Source organism: Dermacentor variabilis, chromosome 6, assembly GCF_050947875.1.
Source record: "Dermacentor variabilis isolate Ectoservices chromosome 6, ASM5094787v1, whole genome shotgun sequence".
NCBI lineage: Eukaryota > Metazoa > Arthropoda > Arachnida > Ixodida > Ixodidae > Dermacentor > Dermacentor variabilis.
This window is the reverse complement of record NC_134573.1, coordinates 74,955,825-74,978,290: the sequence shown is the minus strand read 5'-3', so window position 1 is coordinate 74,978,290 and position 22,466 is coordinate 74,955,825. Positions and strand designations below refer to the sequence as shown.

At 43.8% G+C, this 22,466-nt stretch overlaps 1 protein-coding gene across 3 annotated transcripts; it reads left to right on the top strand.

Moving 5' to 3' along the window:
• Positions 1-1,723: 1,723 nt before the first annotated feature.
• On the top strand, positions 1,724-21,749 carry LOC142584869 (aurora kinase A-B-like). Of its 3 annotated transcripts, none has more exons than XM_075695181.1 (7): positions 1,724-1,785; positions 6,342-6,459; positions 8,729-8,808; positions 12,297-12,435; positions 13,199-13,347; positions 16,070-16,301; positions 21,262-21,748. In XM_075695181.1, coding segments are annotated over exons 1-7 (825 nt in total). In that variant the 5' UTR covers positions 1,724-1,783; the 3' UTR covers positions 21,367-21,748. The 3 variants fall into 3 exon arrangements, with proteins under 3 accessions (XP_075551296.1, XP_075551295.1, XP_075551294.1); XM_075695180.1 differs by lacking the exon at positions 1,724-1,785 and adding an exon at positions 1,861-1,965 and having other exon boundaries at positions 21,262-21,747; XM_075695179.1 differs by lacking the exon at positions 1,724-1,785 and adding an exon at positions 1,981-2,101 and having other exon boundaries at positions 21,262-21,749.
• The last annotated feature ends 717 nt before the right edge of the window (positions 21,750-22,466 follow it).

Genomic DNA, 22,466 nt, shown 5'->3' with positions numbered 1-22,466 from the left:
CAACTGTTTATTGTGTCGCTTCACAATGCCATACTTTGTCGGTGCAATTGTTATTAAATGTACTCATGCAGCCTTTAGAGAAATTTTTTTTAATCTTTACCTATTATGACATAACGGGAGGGTAGCACTTAGGTTTGAAGCAAATAAATAAGGTGACAAAGATTAAGTGAGAAATGGTGTATTTATCTTTTCTTTGTATTTTTCTTAAACTGTTGCACAGCCAGTACTACTGGTCAATATTTCACATGAATCCCAACTGGTACCAGTTGCTACTAATACAACTGGTCCAGGTTCTAAACCAAGGTTTACCCAGGTGATATCAATTGCTTCCAGTACAACAGTTTAGGGCTTTGGATCAAACCCAGGTGGAACCAGTTGTTGCCTAACTGACCTGTAATTGGAGCCAGTTGTTGCTTACTTAATTTCTAACTGGGACCAGTTGGTTTACAATTGAAACCTGTTGATCCTTGTTTATGCCAGTTGAATCCCTAGTTCAATACATTTTCCTCGGTAGAACATCAGTTTTTTGTATTGATTCAAAGAACAGTTTGAAGTAATTTCGAACATAAAAATTATGGTCAGCTAGGTAGATTATGTAGTCGCACTCCTTTGTGGTCGCTTGTACACAATGTCAAGTTTTCTTGCATGAACATTTTAAGCCTTGCTCATGTTATCAAGTAGCAAATTGCCCTTTGTACTTTGTGGCTTGCTTGTAATGTCACACCGTTTAGAAGTCGTCACAATACATACTCCAGTACTGACAGATAACTTATATGGACAAAAAATGTGTCGCACGGTTACTGCAGGCAGCAATACTTTCTATAGGTTTTGTGAGCATATTTTATATATATATATATATATATATATATATATATATATATCTGGTGTTCCCCACATTCTATAATTTCACATATGGAATAGCTTGTTATTTCTACTTTCCTTCTTTTTTTGTGTGTGTGTGGTAGAAAAGAAAAAGACCGGTAGTTTTTTCTTGCACAACGCGCTAATCTGTGGAAGCTAGGCGATACAATAAATAAATAAATAAATAAACAATGGGAATTGCCACAGAAGGCATGCGAGCTCAGCAGACTTGAAGGAAAGAAAAAGAAACTTCCTCCACGCTAGCAGGAAAGGAAAAAAGATGATAATGGTGAATGTTAGCGTTTACCTCTGTAGTGTGATTAAGAAATACAATAATTTTCGAATAGCCTAATGGCGAATTCGCCAAATCGCACCGGTGCGAACCAGGGCGCCGAAATACGCCGTTTCACCCAATCAATGTCGTCGCCCCAGGGCGCCACGGTGCTTTGGTACCAGGCATGGTACCAGGCCTAGAGTTTCTAAATAAATGGTACCAGGGAGAGAAAACGAAACTCTATTTGTGAGACCTCACCTGACAGCACTTAAAAAAAATGCAGCAACCAGTTATTATAATGTTCTTTTCCGTTTTATTTTTAAAGCTAAAGTTAACTAATTATTATTTTTTATTGTTCCTAATCATACCGGAAACCTCCTTTGTGCATATGCCCTGGTGGTCAACGTTGCTGGTGGTAGCGAGTTATTCACCGGATAGTAACTCTATGTTCACCGGAACCGATTGGCGCGTATCCAAGCGGCGGTTTTTTATTTTATGGCTCCCGCGCACATTAGAGGAGCAACCGGTAAATTCAAATCAGTTGCTTGTTTTGTGGCCTCGCAGCAAATAACGTTTTTGCCCTGAAGTTTGGGTCTTGCATATCACGTCACTGTCCGTGTCGATCCTGTGCCAAGGAACTCCCTTGCCATGTGAGTATCGTTTCAAAATACTCATCCTGCGCTCCTTGTACGATGCCATCGAGAGTTCCGTTGTTGAGGAGAATGCGATTCTTGTGAGTTGGCTTTTAATGATTGCTACGAACACCGCTTGTGCTCAAGGAGCATCAGAGAGAGTCGTAACCTCACTTTGTCAAGCAAATGACCGAAAGGGTTCGTTACATTTTGAAAAGTTGGAAGGAATGGGTGGCCGTATGTGTCGTTTGTCAAATTCGCTTCTCTTGAATACTCTAGCGTGTGACGTGCCCCAACGACAAGCGAAGAGCAGAGTGGTCACGAGTTCGGACAAGTGCGTTTCTGAATTTTCATTTTCGATGGGGTTGAGAAAAGCGCTGGCGCTGCCCATACCGCCTTCCTTCTTTGTTGTTGAGACCAAACTTGGTCATGAGATATATAGTCATGACAGGTCATTACCATATACGTGTATATGAACCCGTCGCACTACTCGGAGCAAGCGGGTCAGTTACTCCTGGACGCGCCACTTCCAAGACCAACCTGATTGCTTTAGCGTACTCCCTGACGTAGCCATGATAGAGATTGCATAAAAATTGAAGGAAAGAATATGCACTAATGTTCTCAGCAACGGCAAGTGCTTGTGACGGCGGTGCACAGTCGACGTTAAAGTTTTACTACGAGGCGTACGTTGGACCTTAGAAAACGCTGAGTAATTATGAGCCTAGACACGGCAGCCTAGAATTGAGATGTTCCGCCTGTATTAGTTCGTACATGACCAACATAGCGTTGCACTGTTTTTCAAGGCGCCAGCGAGAACTCTGCTTGAATGCGGCATTTTCGCGCAACCCACAAGCTTTTGACGCCGACTGTATGTGTGTTCAGCTTGACTGTATTAGCTTTCTATTCCAGGAGCGTAGCCAGGGTGATATGCAAGGTCGGTCGAAACCAGTTAGATCGATTAAGAGGGAGCTTTAGCTCGGACCCAACTCCGACGCGGCCTATTCAAATACATGTAAAACGCAAAAACGTTTTTCTGAGATAACCCCTACACCGATTTTCATGAAATATGTTGCATTTGAGAGACAAAGTAAAATTCTAGTGACTGTTGGAAGCGGAATTTCGATTTAGGGCCTGAATTTTGTTAAAAAGATTTTGTAATATTCGACCATTTGAAAAAAAAAATAGAAGTATGAAGTTTACAAATTCATAGCTCTGCATCAAGAACAGATATCGCGGTTCTGTAAACGGCATCCATGAGATCATTCAAAGCGGACAAATTCGATATGTCATTTTACATCTTACGTGAATCTGTTACGTTGGCTACAAGGGTTCTGCAAAAGCTGTATTTCCATATTACTAATTTTTTTATATTCCAGTGTAACATATCAATTTTGTCCGCTTTAAATGTACTATTAGATGCAATTCCCAGAATTGTATTACGCTTTTTCGTTGTTGAGTTACAGAGTTGTAAACTTGATAGTTTCGTTTTTTTTTTTAATTTTCAATTTTTGCCAATTTTTAATAAAAATTTGACGACCTAACTCAAAAATTCGAAACCAACAGTCACTAGATTTTAAGTTTTTATTTTAAATGCAACAAACCTCGTCTAATTTGATGCATTGGTTACCAAGGAAAACGAATTCTCCCTTTACATGTATTTAGATAGGAGCACCTGAGCTAAAGCTTCCTCTTAAGACTGATATTGAAGCCGCACATCTATATCTTACACGTACATACACGCACATATGTTAAGCAGATGAAGACTGATTTGAGACATAAACTGATAGGCCTGAGTACATTTTGTTGAATAAGAAACCATTAGAGACTAGCAAAAATCGGCCGCTAGCAGCTGGGTACAGGCCAGTAATTGAGCTGATTTCAGTTATTTTCATATTATCCACACTGTTTATAGCTACCTCCTGTGGCACATCAATCCATGGTGGTGATCATTTGGCTGTCATTCACTAGTTTGCCCTTCAGGACCTGTGCGATGCCATTAAAAAGAAATGTGAAGGGACCTTAAAGATAGCATTGAAAGTCTCAAGGACATGCAAAACACTGTTATATGGCTTGTTGCCATACTGCCCTGTAATTGCCAGTACCTGCCTCCTCTTACCCACTTTCCTTCACACCTTGACTTGATTTCTTCCTCTCTGGCTTGGCACACTTCCTCCTTTCTTCCAGATGTTTTCAATGATAACTGACAATGCCAAGCTCCCTTGAAGGATCGTCATAATGGTATTACATTTACAAAAATGCTGGGAGATTCTTGTAGCTGCTTGGTGCTTGCCAGTGTGTCATCTAGCTGGCTCCGATCTTTGCCCTCTTACAGTAATGGCTTAATGGTACAAATTTCTGAAATGTCTTGGCGTTTTCGCGGCACACTCGACATCGTATGGTAAACGCTGTTCCAGCATTGACTATTTTTTAAAGTTCAGGTATGGCAGTCTGCATTTGGGGGTGCAATAAAACTCTCTAAAAACTTCAAAATGTTTTATCTGTTCTGCTATTGTCTGAAAAGAGATCGCACATTGCAAAACAATGGCACAAAATGTAGGGTGACGGAACGCTAACAGCCAATCTATTGAACATCCATGGCAACGTATAGGAGTGACCATAGTAAAAAAAAAGGAAGCGTCACGGCTGTGAAATGGCTGTTCATACCTGCCAACTCCCTAAATTTTCCCGTAAAGTTTGCAACTTTGGGCTTGTTCTATGATTTTGATAATGTTGCACCAAGTTTTACATGTCAATCTCTAATCTTGCTGTTGGAAATGTTTTGATGGTGAAATGATGCCAGAGGGGTACTTGCTTCAAGCAAGTTTATACCTTTGTGAAGCAGGTGAGATTGACAACAGCAAAGTCATTGAAAGCATTGTGGTTTAGAAACAATGTGTTCCTTGTCAGTCCCTCCTGTTCCAAGTTTGCCTGCTCCTGTATGTGGCATCTTACAATAAACCATCATTAATAAAGCGCATATGCATATCAAACTAAGCATATACTTGGGGCTAGACATAAAAAGAAAGTGTCCTTTCCCTTCCCATTTTCCCCCTTCCCCCGTTCCAACCTTGGTGTTGTGTGTGCAGGATTTTGAGCAATCTTGAAGTTCACAGGTTGGCAAGCATGGCTGTTACACATTTGATAAATAACAAGCTTCACTAAATAGTAAATAACTGATAACAAGCAGTATGCATATACCAGTAGACCCACCTGTGCACATTTATTCTGTTATCTAGTAGTGCTGGATATGCCAGAGTAGTTGATACATCTTCAGTGGACAAATATTTGGTGCCTACAGAGAATAGGGATGCTGCACTTCGATGGAGGTGAAATACAAAAACACCCGTGCACCTAGATTTAGGTGCACGTTAAAGAACCCCACGTGGTCCAAATTTCGGGAGTCCCCAACTACGGTGTGCCTCATAATCAGAAAGTGGTTTTGGCACGTAAAACTCCAAAATTTCTTTTTCTTTAGGGATGCTGCATGAAGCATTGCAGATGCTGTGTTGGAGTCTAATTCGCAGGTTCCACAGTGCTGCCGGTGAGGAGCAGATGCTAGTGCAGTGTGAGGGGTGCAGCTCATATACATGTGTTACTGCCTCAAGTTGTTGGGCAGTGTTTTACAGCTTGGAGCATACACTGAATCAGCATAGCATCCATGTGCAGCGGTTTCACATTTGCCCAAATGGGACAGAGAAAAGCAGGAAAAGAAGTCAAATGTAACACTCGGTGGTGAATTTTGTCTCATTTTGCTCTTGTAAACAAGATGTTAATGTTTTCTCTTGTGCAGTTGAACCAACATGCATGAGAATGTGGACCTTTTTTTCAAGAGTGCTCTTGCACATGCTTTGGCTCCATAGCTTTCCCTTAATTGCCACAGGAAGTTGTCCGCGAGTATAGTGGCACTTTACTATGGTGGCCGCACCATACTGTGCATGCATCCTCCCTGTCTCCCAATGAACTGCTTGTTTATTTTTCTACTAAAATTACATAACGGCTTTTAGTTCACTATGCACAATATTTAAAATGTCTGTCCATAGTGTCAACCACGTGACGCTTCATATGGCTTCATATAGTTGTGACTAACCAAAAATTGGGTCCCCTCGGTTCCCCTTCTCATTTATCCATAGTGTCAGCTGCAGAGTAGACTTGCCCTCCTTCCACACGTCGGGGTAGTTCACTGGGTGTGGGGCTCTGCTTCTGAGTACTACGAATATTGTAGGTTCATAATAAACTTCAGCACAACCGGGATGACACGAGGAGGAGACAGGACAAGGTGCTTGTCCAAGTGCCTTGTCTTGCTACTTACTTATCGTCCTGTCCGCACTCAAGTTTGTTATGAATTTGCACCAACTAGTCCGTCGATCCATCTTGCTGGTTCGATTTCCAGCTGCGTTGTGATGCATATGGAGCATAAAATGTCCTGTGTATCAAGTTCTGCTGCAAATTAGTGATCCCCAGGTGGTTGAAGCTTAGTGACTTGTACTGTGGTCTGGTTGACAGACCCTGTCAGTCATCGGTGTCCTGCCCCTTCTCAACCATTTGCTCCTTTTTAATATCGTGTTTTCTTGCAGGTCAGCCAAGAACTGGTCCCTCAAGGACTTTGAGATAGGTCGGCCGCTCGGGAAGGGCAAGTTCGGCAATGTGTACCTCGCACGTGAAAAGACTACAAAGTATATTGTGGCACTTAAGGTAGGTTCGAAGAGTGTTACGCTATCGTACCGTTGCAAATGTATTGCTCATTCTTTTGGCACCAAGAAGTGGTTGGCTTTTGTGAGTGGAAACATCTAACTGCTTAAGAATAACATGGCTAGTTTCGTGTGAAAAATGGAAAAACCTTGAGACACGGAGTGGGTGGGTGCCGACTGGCACCTGTTTCTTCTGAAGTGCAACAGGAAAGAATATTACTGACTTTTAGTACAGCAGGCTCCTATTAAATGAAACTCTCTTAAAAGAAGTACTGCATAGAAAGAATGATGGCATCCATCTTTTGGCTTCCTGGATGTACAATAGCATGCTTCTCTAAGATGCAACCCTTGTCTTTATGAAGTTTGGTTAAACAAAACCAGAACTTGAACTGTCGCTTTTCTTACCAGTTGTTATACCGCATATGAAGTGGCAACGGTGAGAAGGTAATAAGTGGTGAAGCGAATCCAATCCACAGGTAAAAGGATGATTTGCAGTGTTCACATTGTTCAGCTTATTAGTTTGTGCTCTTGGTTTTTTGTAGTGATAGCAACAGTACAAGATAGCTGTACAAGGTGCCCACACTCGACACATCAGTGGAGCTTGTGAAACAGGCTGATCTGCCCGAAAGAAACGGTCAAATTGCAAAGAAGAGCCGAGTGATAGTTGTTTTGGCCATGTTACAGTGCCGGAACTAGCAGCAGGAAAGGAGAGCTCAACGGCTCTGAGAATTTGTATTATACTACTAGGTCATTTACGTACACACGTTTATCTTGTGCGAAAGTAGCTTCACGAGCTTGGAGCTCGCTCGCTCGCCTGTTTTGTAGCACTCCAGTGATGCTAACAGTGCTTGTGGCCAACAATGTTGCCAAGCGTTATTAATGAGTTACTTTGCTGGTGTTTGTTTTCACCAGATTATTTATCACTGTTGTCAAGTTTGCACTCTGTACTAGTAATATATGCATTTACAGTATGTGAAAGTTTTTGCACGCTGTCGCCAATTTTATGATGATAGAGGCATGTTGAATCAGATCGAACATGTATCGGGAATAGTGCTGCACATTCTTGAATGTATGCGAGCTGCAGTGATCACTCTTGAAAGTACAATGAAATATGATATATGAATAACACCCTTCGTTTAAGGCTTTTAGGTTTTTTTAAACTTTGTGGGGTAAAAATCGGGTGTTATTGTTAAAGATGAAAACCGGAGAGAAATCTGGTGCTTTTGTTGTCTAGTAGCCCTGACTTTGGAATTTTCCTGAGAACTTTCACTAACAATTAACACAGGCGGTGATCGCCTTTCGGACACAAACATTTTACTTAAAGAAGCGCAATCACTCGCAAGAGCATATAATAAATAAAGATCTGCTAGCAAGTGATGTGATGAACACAGGTATACAATTTTGCAATAACATTATTTACTTTTTAAAGAAACCACATAAACAAAAACAACAAGTATATATCATGCTTAGTGATCCCTTCTTTACTTTGTTCTCTGCCCATTACCACAGGAGTAAAAAGCACCAATAGCAGTGTACACGGCATGCTTCACTAAATGTGGGATGCTTTTCCTTATCTTGTGAGCCCGGGTTGAGGTGCGTTATCATTTTCATTTTGAGCATTCCATGTCCATTCTAGCAAGACCTTTGAACACGCCTTAGTAGGGAAAACGTCCTCAACATCACAGCTACAGCCCTCATTTCAGAGCAACGTCAGCACTGTGTCAGCTTCCTAGTGCATCATCCCTATTCACATACTACATGCGATGTGTTGCGCCATTGTTATACTATTCACTTAACTGCAACAACTAAAAGGGCCACAGGGTTCGGTTCGCTGAAGGCCAGTAGGCGCTGAATGCAATGCATACTGAGTATGCAGTTTTTTTTCTTTAATGTTAGGCGAAAAAGGAACCGCATATATTGTATTCACGTATGATTAGTGATGTTTATGATATATCTGGATCGCTTGCTTGCACATGGAGGGTAGCGTTCATTGGTTTTGTAGCGCCTGCATTTTTACAAAGCACCCTTTACAAAGTGGTGAAAATTCGGCGAGAAATTGGATTTAACTGAATTTTCGTAAGCTTGCTTGAGGTGTAATAATGGAGAATTATCGGGTTTTACCCAAAAACGAAGTGCCCTGTGTATAAATATTAGATGGTCGCAGCTCGCAACGTGCACTTTGTGCATTTGTATGTGCTCATTTAGCACATGTCAGTTTAATTGCTTGAATCTAGTGAACGAGAAAGGGAGTGAATGTGAAATCATTCCTGCAGGTCATGTTCAAGTCTCAGCTCCAGAAGAATGGTGTGGAGCATCAACTCCGACGAGAAATTGAGATCCAGTCTCATCTTAGGTGAGCTTGATTACGTGTGTTGAGCTGGGGGTGAGGAGTAGTTGGTATGCAAGCCTTTCATACAGCAGGACATTTACATGGCACCTAATCGGATGACGCGTGCACTTGGTGGTTGTCGCTATGACGCAAGTCTTGGCACACCGCCTTCTATATATTTCAGTGTACCGCAGGCAGCTGCGAGTGCCGACTTATCTCTGAGGTTCTATGGAAATAGTGAATGGCATGAACAGCTTCTTAGTGCTGCATCATGAATTATTTTCTGCACCTTGGAATCTAGTCATAACCACTGTTTCCATGATCCTAGTGGACTTTCTACTGCAGTCGTATGCCTCTATAACAAAGTAAGGAGAGCCCGGAATGTCCTTTGTTAAGAGGTCACTTTGTTACAAGTAAGGCAAGATAAGTGTGCTGAAGCAAATCGCTTCATTCTTACTATGTTAACATGTTCATGTTAAGAAAATCGCAGTGGGCACCGCATGCAGTAGATATTAGTAGCTTTATGATCTCTGCATGCGCTTTCACAGCTTTGCCATCTTCAAAGCAAAAGTGTGGAGACGTCCTTCAGTCATTTACTCGACTTGCTTGCTGCCAATGCAAAGCTACTACAGTTTGAATGGGTGCCAGGGCCCAATTTCATTCTAAATGGCCAACGTGCAACCAAGGGACTCTTGGTTACTTCATTAAAAAAAGAAAATTTGTTGTGGGTACTTTGTTATAGTGGTGCTCGCAATACAGGGATAAGATTTAAAAAAAAGAATGGTGGCCAAGCCATGTAGCTCTTTTATAGTACGGATCATATTGTAGTAACAGCAGTCCTTGCAACGCCTTTCAACTGCAGATGTAGTGGTTGTTTGTGCTTATTCGCACTGGCAGTTGACAGAGGTTGTGCAATCGCCTACCACAAGTGGCCAAGGAGTGACTCATGGCAACTGGGGCTCGCACTGGCAAGCGCGATCTGCCCATTGTCACATGGAAATGTATTGTGATAGATGCCGTACATGTTTGCTCGTGTTACCATCGCCACATAATATAAGCGTGAGGGTATACAGACATCCTGTTCCTGTGCATCCGGTTAATTCAGAAGCCATGTGACTGAAAAAAAAAATTCGAGCAATGAGCAACTGACTCAAAAGTCTTTCGACCAAAGCGACCATTTGCGATGAAATTGGTTCCACAACCTCTGCTGGTGGCTCGTGTGAATGAGCTCTTTAGCTTGTCCTGTGGCAAAAATTTTAATAGGATTTAGCATAAAAGAACTGAAAGTCTGGCTAGGTCTTGATTCATTTTCAAGCAACGTTTTAAGAGCCAGAACCGACACTGATGACGGTGTACTCCCTATGTGCTTCTTGTAATTCAGTGTTGTTTCTTGCACTTAAAAATCTCTTCAAAGAGGAACGATTTAGAATGACATTTTTGCTAGGGCATTTTGGCAGGTTCATGAGGATATACCATATATACCAGCGAAGTTTGATTGCTTTAGCAACACAGCAACAGTGATTTGCACATCCGTCTTTGATAATACTATTGACATTGGTATGCAGTTAATATTCACGCAACTCCTTTGACATGCTAGCGTGCTATAAAGTGTAAATTACTGGGCATTTTTTTTTCATTGCAATGCAGTAGGCAGTTTGCTGTGAAATTGTACATGTATAGTATAAGGGCCTTAGATCAGTATTGTAGCTGTGTAGCTGGGGTGTTGCTAGGCGTCTTAATTAACATGAAGTATTTACTGGCCTTAGAAATGTAATGTTTTGATAATTTATTGCATTGAAATTCTTGTGTAGACTTGCCAAAATTTTCAGCAAGTTCTGTTGGGTCTCTAATGTTGTTTTAGTGGAATCTCTGTAAAAATTGCAAGAAGGAATGTCGGCATTGGGCGTAATGTGTGAAAAAGAAAAAAAAAGAACGAAACTTGTGCACTAGAACATCGCTGCTGACAGCTGTGGCGTATGGCAGGTTGTGCTGGTATGTGCAGTCAATGCCACCGCCGCGCGAGATCATTATCAGCAGTCTGCTTGTGCGTGGAGCAGTTATTGTCGCATGCCAGGCTCCCAGCTGCAGAACCAAAGGTATAAAAAAAAAAAGTTCGGGCGGAACTTGCCTGTGATGGGCATCCAGGTATGCAAACAGCTGGAACACAAGGATGGCTTGGTGGGCTATTTGGTAACTCATCTTAAATGGTTAACAGCACATAAAGACGGGGTGGAGTGAGGAACAACACATGTTGACATAGCGCTTTCAGCGCTGTGTTCCCCTGACAGCACTGTCGTGAAGTTCGTGCATACCTAGTATCGCACATCCTTGTGAATGGTCTGCATTTCTGGACCACACACCACCCTTGGTATCGAACCATGTTTTTTTTTTAATATGTGGATAGCTAAATAGCTGGAAAGAGAACTGGTCCAACAATTCCAAGAATGCTGTTCACACAAAATATCAGATTCCAAATGAAACATTGTTTCTTCCCATACGTGCTAAACCTGTTGTGTATCGCTTTGTAGAGCGAACTGATGTTTTGTCTGTCTCAAACAATTTGTTGCTACAAGCGAAGGGCAATTGAGAGAATTTAATCACGATCTGCTTTTTATGTGCAGTTGTGTCTTCCTAACCATTAATGTGTGTCTCAGTTGCATCAACGTGCTAGCTCCCACGAGCAAAGAGTGGTAAAGGTGAGAAGCAGTCGTGAGTCGGAAGCACAGTGTAGTCATGTTTATTTCCACCAGCTGCCACCACACACAACTTTTTGTGATTCTTCAATGTTCACAAGTCATGGTGATTTATAAAAGGGCTTCTAGAAGTATTTGCATGTTTGAATCATCTCAAATCACTAGCTGCCATGAATTATGAATGGAGAAGCTGAGAATTGTGCATTAGAAGCCTGAACCTGTGGTTTAATAGTTAGATCACCTGGGTTTTGCTATTGGACTTGAGCACCCAGGTTTAAATTGCACCATATGACACTTAAATTAAAAAAGTTTAGCTACAACTTGTGTTAAACCCCCTTGAACCTACTTTGCAAGAACCAGACTGACCCATGCCAAACACATGGGATATATGCTGAAGTCTTCGACTTCGTCCTCCACCTGGGCTATCTCGACTGAATAAAGTCTTCAGTGAAGCGAATGGTGTAGCCATCTGTCACCATTGTGACAAAACACAATGCACAATGTTTCACTAACAGCAACAGATGGTACTGCTGCTACTCCTTTCACTGATAAAAATTTATGCATTTCTTTGGGTATTGTTGCAGGCAATGGTCCAAGTTCAGTTTCTAACTATTGGACTTCCTTTTGTATACACATCTGTTGGCAGTCACTGCCATCCAAACATGTTATATTTAAGGAAGTGTAATGACAAATCTCACCTCTGCTCAAACTTTAACCAAACAGAAGATTTTATCATCAAGCCAAAAGAGTTCTGTCTATGCTTGGGCCCCTTTATTTAAGCAGTATATCATGTTGGTTACATTGTGCAATGTTTTTCAGGCATCCCAACATCTTGTGCCTGTACAACTGGTTCCACGACGAGACGAGAGTCTACCTGATCCTGGAGTATGCACCACAGGGGGAACTCTACCGCCAGCTCACCTCAGCCAAAAGGTTCAGTGACAAGAGGGCTGCCACGGTGAGAGGACAGCCGAAACTTGTCAGAACCAAGTTGCAGTCAACACGAAAATACTAGGGCTGTACGGATACCAAACAGTTGATTTTGAATCACATATCGGGAGAACTTGACACCAACTTTTATGCTTCCAAATTTTGTGCAGGGAACACGGTGTTGCACATGCTCAGGAGGCTAATCACATTACTTAACAGGACTCTCGCTAGCTATCAGTAACTTGGGTACCTATAAATCGAGATGCATAGTGTGTTCATCTCTTATCGAGATGCATAGTGTGTTCACGTCTGTGCCAAACACAATGTCTGGGATGAGTACGTCGCTGCCGCGGTTTTCGCTCTAAACATGTCCCAATAGGAAGTCACTTGCGCCACGCCGTTTCAGCTGCTCCACGGGAAGTTGCCAAGGTTACCGCAAGAATAGTACCTTCTTGGCTTTGACATGTCATTGCAAGAGCACCCCGCATAAGTGGACTCCAGCGAGACTTTGTGTCATGCTGGCCTCTGAGTTCGGCTAGCAATACTGCTCCACGAAGCTCAGTTCAATACGCCTTCTCAACAAACTCCTGCTCGCTCTTTCCAACAGAGCAATTTAGTCGTGGTTCGACACATTGTATTTAACTCAGCGATGCGAACTATTCCCCGACTTCAGATTTTTAAATATTAAAATATACACGAACTTACAATTGTATGTGCGTGCATGATTTTTAGATGCTACCATGTAGTAGGCGTATTGCTGTGATGCTTATGCAGTTTTTTCTCTTGCACAGTACATCTACCAGCTCTGCAATGCGCTCAAGGTTTGCCATAGACAAAAGGTCATCCATCGTGACATCAAGCCAGAGAACCTTCTGGTTGGTTTCAGTGGCGAGATCAAGATTGCAGACTTCGGCTGGTCCGTGCATGCGCCTTCGTCCAGGTGCGTGCGACAGTTCTTTTTCTGAGAAGCAAAGCTTTCCATTGCGAGCCTCGCCGGGTTTTGCGGCTGTGGCCTGGCTGTTCTCTTGCCAAATAGGCCAACCATTTACAGCACAGTACTCGCGCCGCTGGGTTCCTTGCACCACAGCCAGATGGCACTTGCACCCACGGCAGCACTGCCGATGGACGCTGACGGACGCCTTGAACGCGTCATGGATTCAAGGCGTCCGTTGCACTCACTAGTCATCAACTCCGCTGAACAAAAGGCTCGCTATAATTTATGTGTGTACGTGCACGTGCACTTCTGTTTTTACTTTTTATGCACTGTTCACACACAGCTTCGCTATGTGTAGATTCCAGCTCTGCTACATTTCTTTTTCTTGGCAAATGCTGGTGGCCGATCTAGACCAGTTTTGTTTGCTTGCTCCATGGCCAAGATATTGCATTCCATTAGCAGGCCAGGCAACCTAAAATATGAAATACTTCACTTGAAAGGACAAAAGAAATGTGGTGAAAAATAATAGAAATTGTGTGATTATGCAAGGTGTTATCTGTTCACTAAAAATTTGCAGACTTTGTACTTGATGGTCGCATCAAGTATAACCTGTGCCCCACACAAACAGAAATGTTTCTAAAGCTTATTAACTAATCATGCAACGGTCTGCAAAATGGTGCATCGTGCTGATAAGGCTGCATGAAAAATTTTCTGATCGTACAGCTTAACAGCTTATTTGCATTGTTGTGCTGCACGTCTAGCTGGCCCCGTAAACTGTTGCAAAATTCCGATATAGTGCTTTGCTAGAAAAAGAAAATAGTATGAATTTGTAGAACTTTCGATAGAAGTCTGCTGGAGGGAGACGGGAAATTTGCAAAAGTACTACCTGCTATACTATAGTACTACCTCGTACTATAGTACTACCTTGTACTATAGTAAACTACCTTTTATCTCGTACTATCTTAAACACCTCAGTGTTTTGTATCTGTATTGTGCACACTTCCGTCGCTGGGAATGACTCAAAAACTATCTTCTCGAGCTCATAGGAAAGCAGTGCCAATCCGTCGATCACGGATGTGCGTCAGCACTTCATTTATGTCATGAATGAATGTGTACCAATAATCCCTGTGAAGTTACTCAGCTGTCTGTATTCGAAACATTTATGACCATCATCAGCCTATTTATGCCCACTACAGGACCAGCTGACCTCAGATTATGCCTGGAAATTTCCTAACTTCATTGCACCTACTTGCCGTTCTGAACTGGGCTTCCGTTCTCAGGGCACCCATTCTGTAACTCTGATGGACCGCTGGTTTTCTGCTTTGCACATTACATGGCCTGCCCGATTTCATGTCTTCCTCTTAATCCCAGCTAGAATATCGGCCCTCTAAATGGTTTATGCTAACCAACAAATCGTGTAATGTACAGTCGCCGACCGTTTATTCGGACCTCACGGGGACTGCGAAAATTTCCGAATAAACAGGTGTCCGAAAAAGCAGATTACGAAAAAAAAAATGAAATCCTTTATTTCCACGCACTTATTCGGGCTCGGCAGAATGCTTGAAGAAATCGGGAATGCGCCGTTGCACGCTGTTCTGTTTACGCGCAGTCAGATAAGCCTGAATCTTGGAGAGGGTCGTACGGTCACTATAGGCGGCTGAAAGCGCAGTCACTGCTTGTACACGCTCCGCATGCGATGGCAGCGTAGCACATGGTGCATCATCTTCCGACTCGGAGTCATCGTCCGGCGGTGCAGCAGAAACCTGACGAATGATCTCGCCGTCGTCGAGTTCTGCGCATGTCAGTAAAGCAGTGTCAGCACCTGTGAAACTGTCAAATGAGACGGTGTCCGCACTCGCAATGCAACCACTGCGCAGGTCTCGGCAGAACATTTTCCGCGTCAGTAGGGAGCACATCGGAAGGCGACAAATCTTTGGCCTCCCGGCACCCGCTTGCCGGCATTCCCCAGCGCAGTCTGCGCGGGCACTGTCGGCGCCATTAGACACTTGACGCGATGTTTCCGTATGCCGCGTTGGATCACCGGAACCTCGACACAGCACACAAAGCAAACACAACCTTGCCGACACCAGTCGCACAAACGAAAAACGTGGCCTACTCGCAGCGTCGTGCGTGAAGAAACAAATCAGCTGCTGGATTGTCTTGACATGGCTTACTAAGCTGAAACCGGAACTGCTGTAGAACCACTCTATCGAACCAGGAGAAACGATGATGATGAGCGGGGATTTGCAATAGCGCCACTTCGTGGGGCAGCAAGGAGGCTCCGTTCGAAACAAAAATGGCGTTCAGCAAGTCGAACCATAGAGTTTCCTACAAAAATTAGTCGAACCATGCACCGGTCAGAGTCGGTGCGTGGTGCTCTCGATCGAGTTGGCTCAAGGAGTGTCCGAAAAATCAGACGAGAGGTTGCAAGGTGTCCGAACTTTCGGCAGTTGTTGTACATCATGGTCTATGGGGAGAATGGCGGTGCCGCGAAGCAGACCGAATAATCGAGCATGTCCGAATTTTTGGAGTCCGGAAAATCAGTTGGCGACTGTACTCCATGGTACTGGTCTCTTTATTTTACTATATGCGTGTAACAATTTTGTTCGCCCTTGGGCACTTCTGCTCTTTATCCAGTAACCGTAAGAGAAAATGTTTTATTTATTTATTTATTTATTCTTGCTGCCGCATTCACTGCAACGGAGGACGTCTTGCCTTTTCGTTATAGGCGGGCCACTATGTGTGGAACACTTGACTACCTGCCGCCGGAGATGATTGAGGGTGCCGTCTATGATGAGAAAGTCGACCACTGGGCTCTCGGCATCCTCATCTACGAGTTCCTGGTTGGAAAGCCGCCCTTTGAGTCTCCCACAACCCAGGATACCTACCGGCGCATCCGCGAGGCCAAGGTGCTGTACCCTCCATTTGTGAGCGCCGATGCACGGGACCTCATCGGCAAGGTGAGCATTGACTACACTGTAGCTCAACCATGGGGGCCGCCGCATATTTTTCTGGGACAGTAGTGGGTGGGCCGGAGTGGCACGCTGCCTGAACCACTCGCGACCTGTGAGTCGCTCGTGTGGCCGGCTCATCAAGCGATGTTTAAAAGTGATACTGAAAGGAAAGGTTGTCCATCATCGATCCAGCAGAACAGATATATGTACAAAGCGAGCTAGCAGACACTGCAAAGTACTAAATAATTTGTCTAGCCATGCTTCACTTCAGCGAGTATTCTACTCGTAAACAGTGGAACCCCATTCATACGTTTTTCACCGGACCGGGGAAAAAAGAAACGTAACAGCCGGGAAAATGCAACAGTGACGAAAGCTCCGAAAATGAATGAAAAAAGTGCAGCTTCAACTATAGACAATTTATTTCCACAAAGTGCGCTTAGGAGTTAAAAAATTCCAGAATGCTGGCTTGCTGTTTCTTTCGCTCGCTAGAAACCACCATACGTTTCTCAATAGCCTGGAAGGCCGCATTGCTGTCAGCGTCGCTGTGAGGTGCGACGTACCTGCGGAGGAGGTCCAGAGCCGCGACGGCTTCTCCAAAGCTAGGATTTGGCAACTCCCCGGCATCATGCGGCTCATGCTCCTCGTCGTCACCGCGCCACGGCAATGGCAACGGACGAAGGAACATCCACGGGAAATTTTGCCCTATTTGGCGTAGTCATGCTAACGTGCTAACGGTTGTTTAGTATTGCTGCGGCGCGCGCGCGTCCGAGCAGTCCGGTTGCGCGCGGCGCGGCGTGGTTTCGCGAGAAACGTAAACAAGAGAGGAGAGCTGGCCCGATAGGCGGAGCAACGCCAACTTCCGGCTTCACTTTAGCTTCACAAAGAGTGACATGTGGGCCTCTCCATCTCTCCCGAGTTTCCTTCCTCCGTGAGTCGACCCGTCCAAAAACCACGCGATGACCGTAATCACAGTGATGATAGTGAGAGCATTTTTCACAAATGGCCACTTAGTGGCGGCCTCTCGAACTGGCGTGCGGCTTCTTGCAGCCAGTTCTATAGCCAAGCCCGGCCAAGCCTGGCCAAAACTCGTCAAAAGCCAAAATGGCGGTTGGAGCGCGTTGCCTAGTTTAGCCCAGGCGGGTTCGAGGTGCTAAGTTGCGACGTATCGTGCGGGAACGTTTTCAAAGCTGCTACGTAACAGCGGGGTTCCTTATACATTGGATCCTATGGAAGCTATGCCGGGACCGGATGAAAACGATGTAGCAGCCGGGAAAACACAGCAGTCAGGAACGTAACAGCGGGGTTCTACTGTATAATGAAAACAGAAATGTACCATCCAAGAGACTCAATTACAGCAAAACTAACTTGTCTTTGATCACAGCTCAAAACGTGTGCTTCGGTGGCAAAAATGTCAGCTGCAGTAGAACCTTGTTGATACAATCATGATTTGTTACAGTTACGCTACTCAATACAGTAGTGCTTCTTTTTACCAGTCCATACGTTGCTGGAACCAATGTTGGGCACCAGTGTTTGGTACGTTGCCGATCTGCGATCGTATGTGTTTTTTCGGCCTCTAGATCTCGTATAGACAAGAAAAGGTGCGATGCGCATATGATTAAGAACAGTAGCCGCCTGCCGTGGCAGCTTTCCCACAATATTCGCTTGCCGGTCTCGCGTGATAATGCCGGCGTGCACTCGGTTTTCTATTCCGGTACCAGAAAACTTCCTCGCGGGTGATCGCACCCCATATTCACAGCTATCGCTGCCAACCCTATTGTATTAAGCATCTTCACCTACCTGTTACACAGGGCATAGGGCATTGTGGCATTAGAAGCTTACTGCACGCTTTCAATAGGCGATAAGCCAAATGCGCTGCCATTCCCTGCTGCAGCTGGTGTGAAGTCACCATCATGTTTCGCTCTGGTGGCATCTTCTGGCGTAGCCCACCAGCTCAATATCATTTGTTTCCCATCGCTGTGAAATAGGAGAACTGCAGTGTGCCACAGCGATTTGCACAGAGTTGGCACGTGGAAACTACTTGCAAATATGCCCCGCTTGCAGAAGCTGCTGACCCAGCGCGACTTCGAGAGTGCAAATGTAAGCTTGCTCAAGCTGCAAAAATGACGATGTGTGTCACGGGCCCCACCAACTTGGTGTGTGTTGGCACGTTGTGCTGCAACGACTTGCACAACACTCCGCGTTATGTAGGTGTCAAATGCAGTTGAGTTGGTGAAATTTTTTTGTGATTTCGGGTCGGATGGCTTCCCAGTTATTGCATTTTTCTCGCATTTTCTCGAACGAAGTATTTTCATTTCCCGATCTTAAAGGGACACTAAAGGCAAATATTAAGTCAAGCTAAAGTGATAGATTAGTGCTCGACAATCTCTAAGGAATCAATGTTATCGCGAACGGAGCCTTAATAATCGAGAAATTGAGGTAAATGCAGGGACACGATTAGAGACTCCCCTGTGATGTTCAAGTACTTGCCCGATGACGAAAGCACTCCTCAGTTAATTTATCTCGCTAGTATTCAACCACTCATTCCAAAAGACGTCCTTGTATTGTATTATAAGACAAAATAAAATGCCACTTGTGCAGTTCTATTTCATTTCTATAAAAAATAACTCGTTGAAGTTACCCTTGACAACGACGCGGGCGGTCAGAAGGTTTCGTTTTCACTCGACTCTATGCCTCCCACACTATCACGTTACAGTACTTTCGTTATCATGTAGTGCTGCGCTGGTTTTTCTGGCTGTCGAAACTAGCACAAACTGCAAGTAGCAGAGAATTCATCTTCCATGTGATGTCGCGGGATGTCCGAACGGTCTACACCACTTGAACAAAAAGTAGCTGCAGCGGCGAATCTACCGCCTTGTCTTGGCTCGGTACTGCCTTCTGTCGGGCGCCGTTTTACTCGCCCACGGCAGCAAAGGGTGGGGATGGCGTATGCAACGTCGCGACTCCCCTGGTTAAGTGGCGGTAGATTTGAATTTCGAAAAAGTTATTCGGATCCTTCAGATGCAATTTTCTCGTAAACTAAGTCTTTTCTTGGCACGAAATAAGCATTGCGAGGTTTCTGGAATGGTATTTAAACAGTCCACCTCGACTCATTATTAGCCTTTAGTGTCCCTTAAGTGCCATTGAACACTGTATTTTCTTGGCCATTTCACAAAGTAATTTTGTGACACTGCTTCGATTTAACAAAGTTTTTGGCCATTTCAAGCATGCACTTAGAGCCTCTGTGGCTAATAAATCTAGCAAAAAAAACTATAAAGATGTCAGCCAAGACAGAAGTTGTTTCAAGCGTTCTTCTGCACGAAAAGTTTCAGTGGTAAAAATGACCTGAAAGCATGCATGCCGAGACGCAGTAGGCAGGCAACACAACTGTGCCATTTGTCGCGTTCGTAAACAACTTGCGGAGGCCACTAGGTGCCTGCCACTTGATGGCACATCGGAATGATTTAGGCTTGTACTGTTTTTGAGCCTTACACGATCGCTGATGTAGCAGTGGGAAATTGTCAGCTATCGCTCGTAAGATATTTTTTACTTTGTGCGAGTACTAGTACATTCGTTATTTTCTTTTTTCTTCACATATCATTTGTGTATGATGATTTGTGTATGAGCTTTATATTCATAGCTGCCACCATATAAACAAAATGTAAAGTCTCACGGACACTTCACTGGAGTGGGAGCAATCTATTTAAACACATAATTTTTCATAATACGTGTGCACTGTATTAGTGTCCGATTTACTTTTACACAGCACAAACTGACACATTAACACACTGCAACTTTTTTTCAATGACTTTGCTATTACTGATTTCGCCTGCTAGAGGAATGTGTCTGAATAAATTTGTCCAAAGCCTTCTGATGTCCCTTCACCTGTATTTTACTGTCTTTTAATTTCATAAAATTGACGAATGTCTGTAGAATTGCGGAACGTGCCTGCATTCGTTAACTTTACAAAAATGTCGGGAAATTTTTCAGGTGTGTGTATATCTGTTACTCGTGCATGAAAGTGCACTTGCTTCTTCCGTTTTCTGTATCTTAATGTGACGGGGGGGGGGGGGGGGGGGGTGTTGGCTGAATACAAGCACTTCTATGTTCTACTTCGTGTTGGCTTAAACATACTGCTGGCTGTCCCGTATTTTTCATGAAGTTTACGAATTTGGGCTCGTGCTAGTTTTGCAAATTTTGCTGCAAGCTTTACGGAAAATAAGTTCTGTTGGTGTAAAAGTTTCCTTTGTCAGTGTCCGAACCTTCTGTTGGAGGCTTCCTAATGGGGAAAGAATGCCAGAGGGGTATTTGCTTTGAGCAAGTTTGTACGGAGAAGTTCCTGCAGCAGGCAAAATAGGCAACGGCAATGTTGCTGAAAAAAAAAAAAATGTCACTAATGTAAAAGCAGTGTCGTGCTTGTCAGTTTGGACTGTTCCAAGTTTGCTGCTGCGTGTGTGCTACGTCTAAAGGTAAATCATTTGTTAATAAAATAAATAACAGAAGGCATGGGCTCAGGGCGAGCTTTAAGAAAAAATTAGTACTGTCCCCCTCCCCACTTTAAGGTCATGTCCATGTGATTTTTACAAATTTAAAGTCCACAGGCTGGTAGGTATTTATAAAAAATTTAAATAGCACCTTTATATTCTTAAGTTCCCTCAGGCTAAATGAAGTATGGAAGCTTTACATAATGTCACCCGCCGTGGTTGCTCAGTAGCTATGGTGTTGGGCTGCTGAGCACGAGGTCGTGGGATCGAATCCCGGCCACGGCGGCCGCATTTCGATGGGGGCGAAATGCGAAAACACCCGTGTGCTTAGATTTAGGTGCACGTTAAAGAACCCCAGGTGGTCAAAATTTCCGGAGTCCTCCACTACGGCGTGCCTCATAATCAGAAAGTGGTTTTGGCACGTAAAACCCCAAATATTATTATTATTATTACATAATGTCCTTGCCTTGTTTTTCTTGCGACAGCTTGTGAGGAGACGACCTGCTGAGCGCATTTCCCTGGACGAAGTCAAGGCCCACCCTTGGGTTGTGAACAATGCGGACACTACCATACAATGCCGCACCTTGTAATAGAGTGAGTGCGAGCTTGTACGGCTGATGTATATAGTATGTACAGTCGCATTGAGTGCCTTGTCTGGAACTTTTGGATGCTGTGTTCGCAGGCGCGCTCTTCTACAGCGTCTAGTGTGCAGTGTCATCCTCGAGTTGTCAGTGCCGCAACTCGTTCCTCGCCTATGTAGCTAACCTCGAAGCTCGGAGCACTATAAAGCTTTTAAACATGAGATGCACCACTCCTTTAGTATACGTGGCATATTAGCCTCCTTTTTGTCATTTTAGCCTAAATTGACCTTGTGTGATCTGCACAAGCATTATGTAAACTGTCTTTTAAATGATGCTATAACACGTAATAAACATTCTCTTTGAGTTTGTACAATTTTGTTTGTTCATTCATTAAGTACTTTGCACAGGCGACAGAATAGCGATACAGTTGTGAATGTCAAATTATGGGCCTCCTGCTGACATGTCGAGATAGCATCTCTGCACACACTGACACAATACATTCACCTCAGTGAAATTTACAGTATGTTAACTGCGTCCGGGTCACCCCCGATTCATCTCAACAGCTCCACAATGAGCTGAGTGTACTGATTGCACAGACACAATGCTACAGCGCAACAAAGTTGTGAAAATATGGAACCCAGTGGTACCTGTGGCAGTGATCTGCTAAGTGCCCATCTGCACCTTTTTTTACGCTTTGTGTTCTCTCTGGCAATGAGGTGGTGGAAGGCTTGCACCAACATAAACACAATCACAATCACACAAGCTGAATTTTGTACACCACACCTTGTGCGAATTCAAGATAGCATCCATTGCTGCGATTAAAGTCGCATCGTATCTTTTCCCTGACCATTGGAATTGTTCTGATGCACAGTTTCGACAACTGTTGAGGTGCAGAAAGTAGTACCACCTTAACACTAGCTAGTTCACCTTTTTTTTTCCTGGTTCCGAGCTGTTCCGTGAACACATTGAGGCACAGTTACTTTTTGGTATTCTTTGGCTGCACCTTCCTTCTGTGTACAGCCTTATTTTTTTTTCTGGCCAAAGAGACTATGATATGTGCATAGTCCCTTTAACAAACTTAACTGTAGTTTATGGGGATAGCTTGCAGC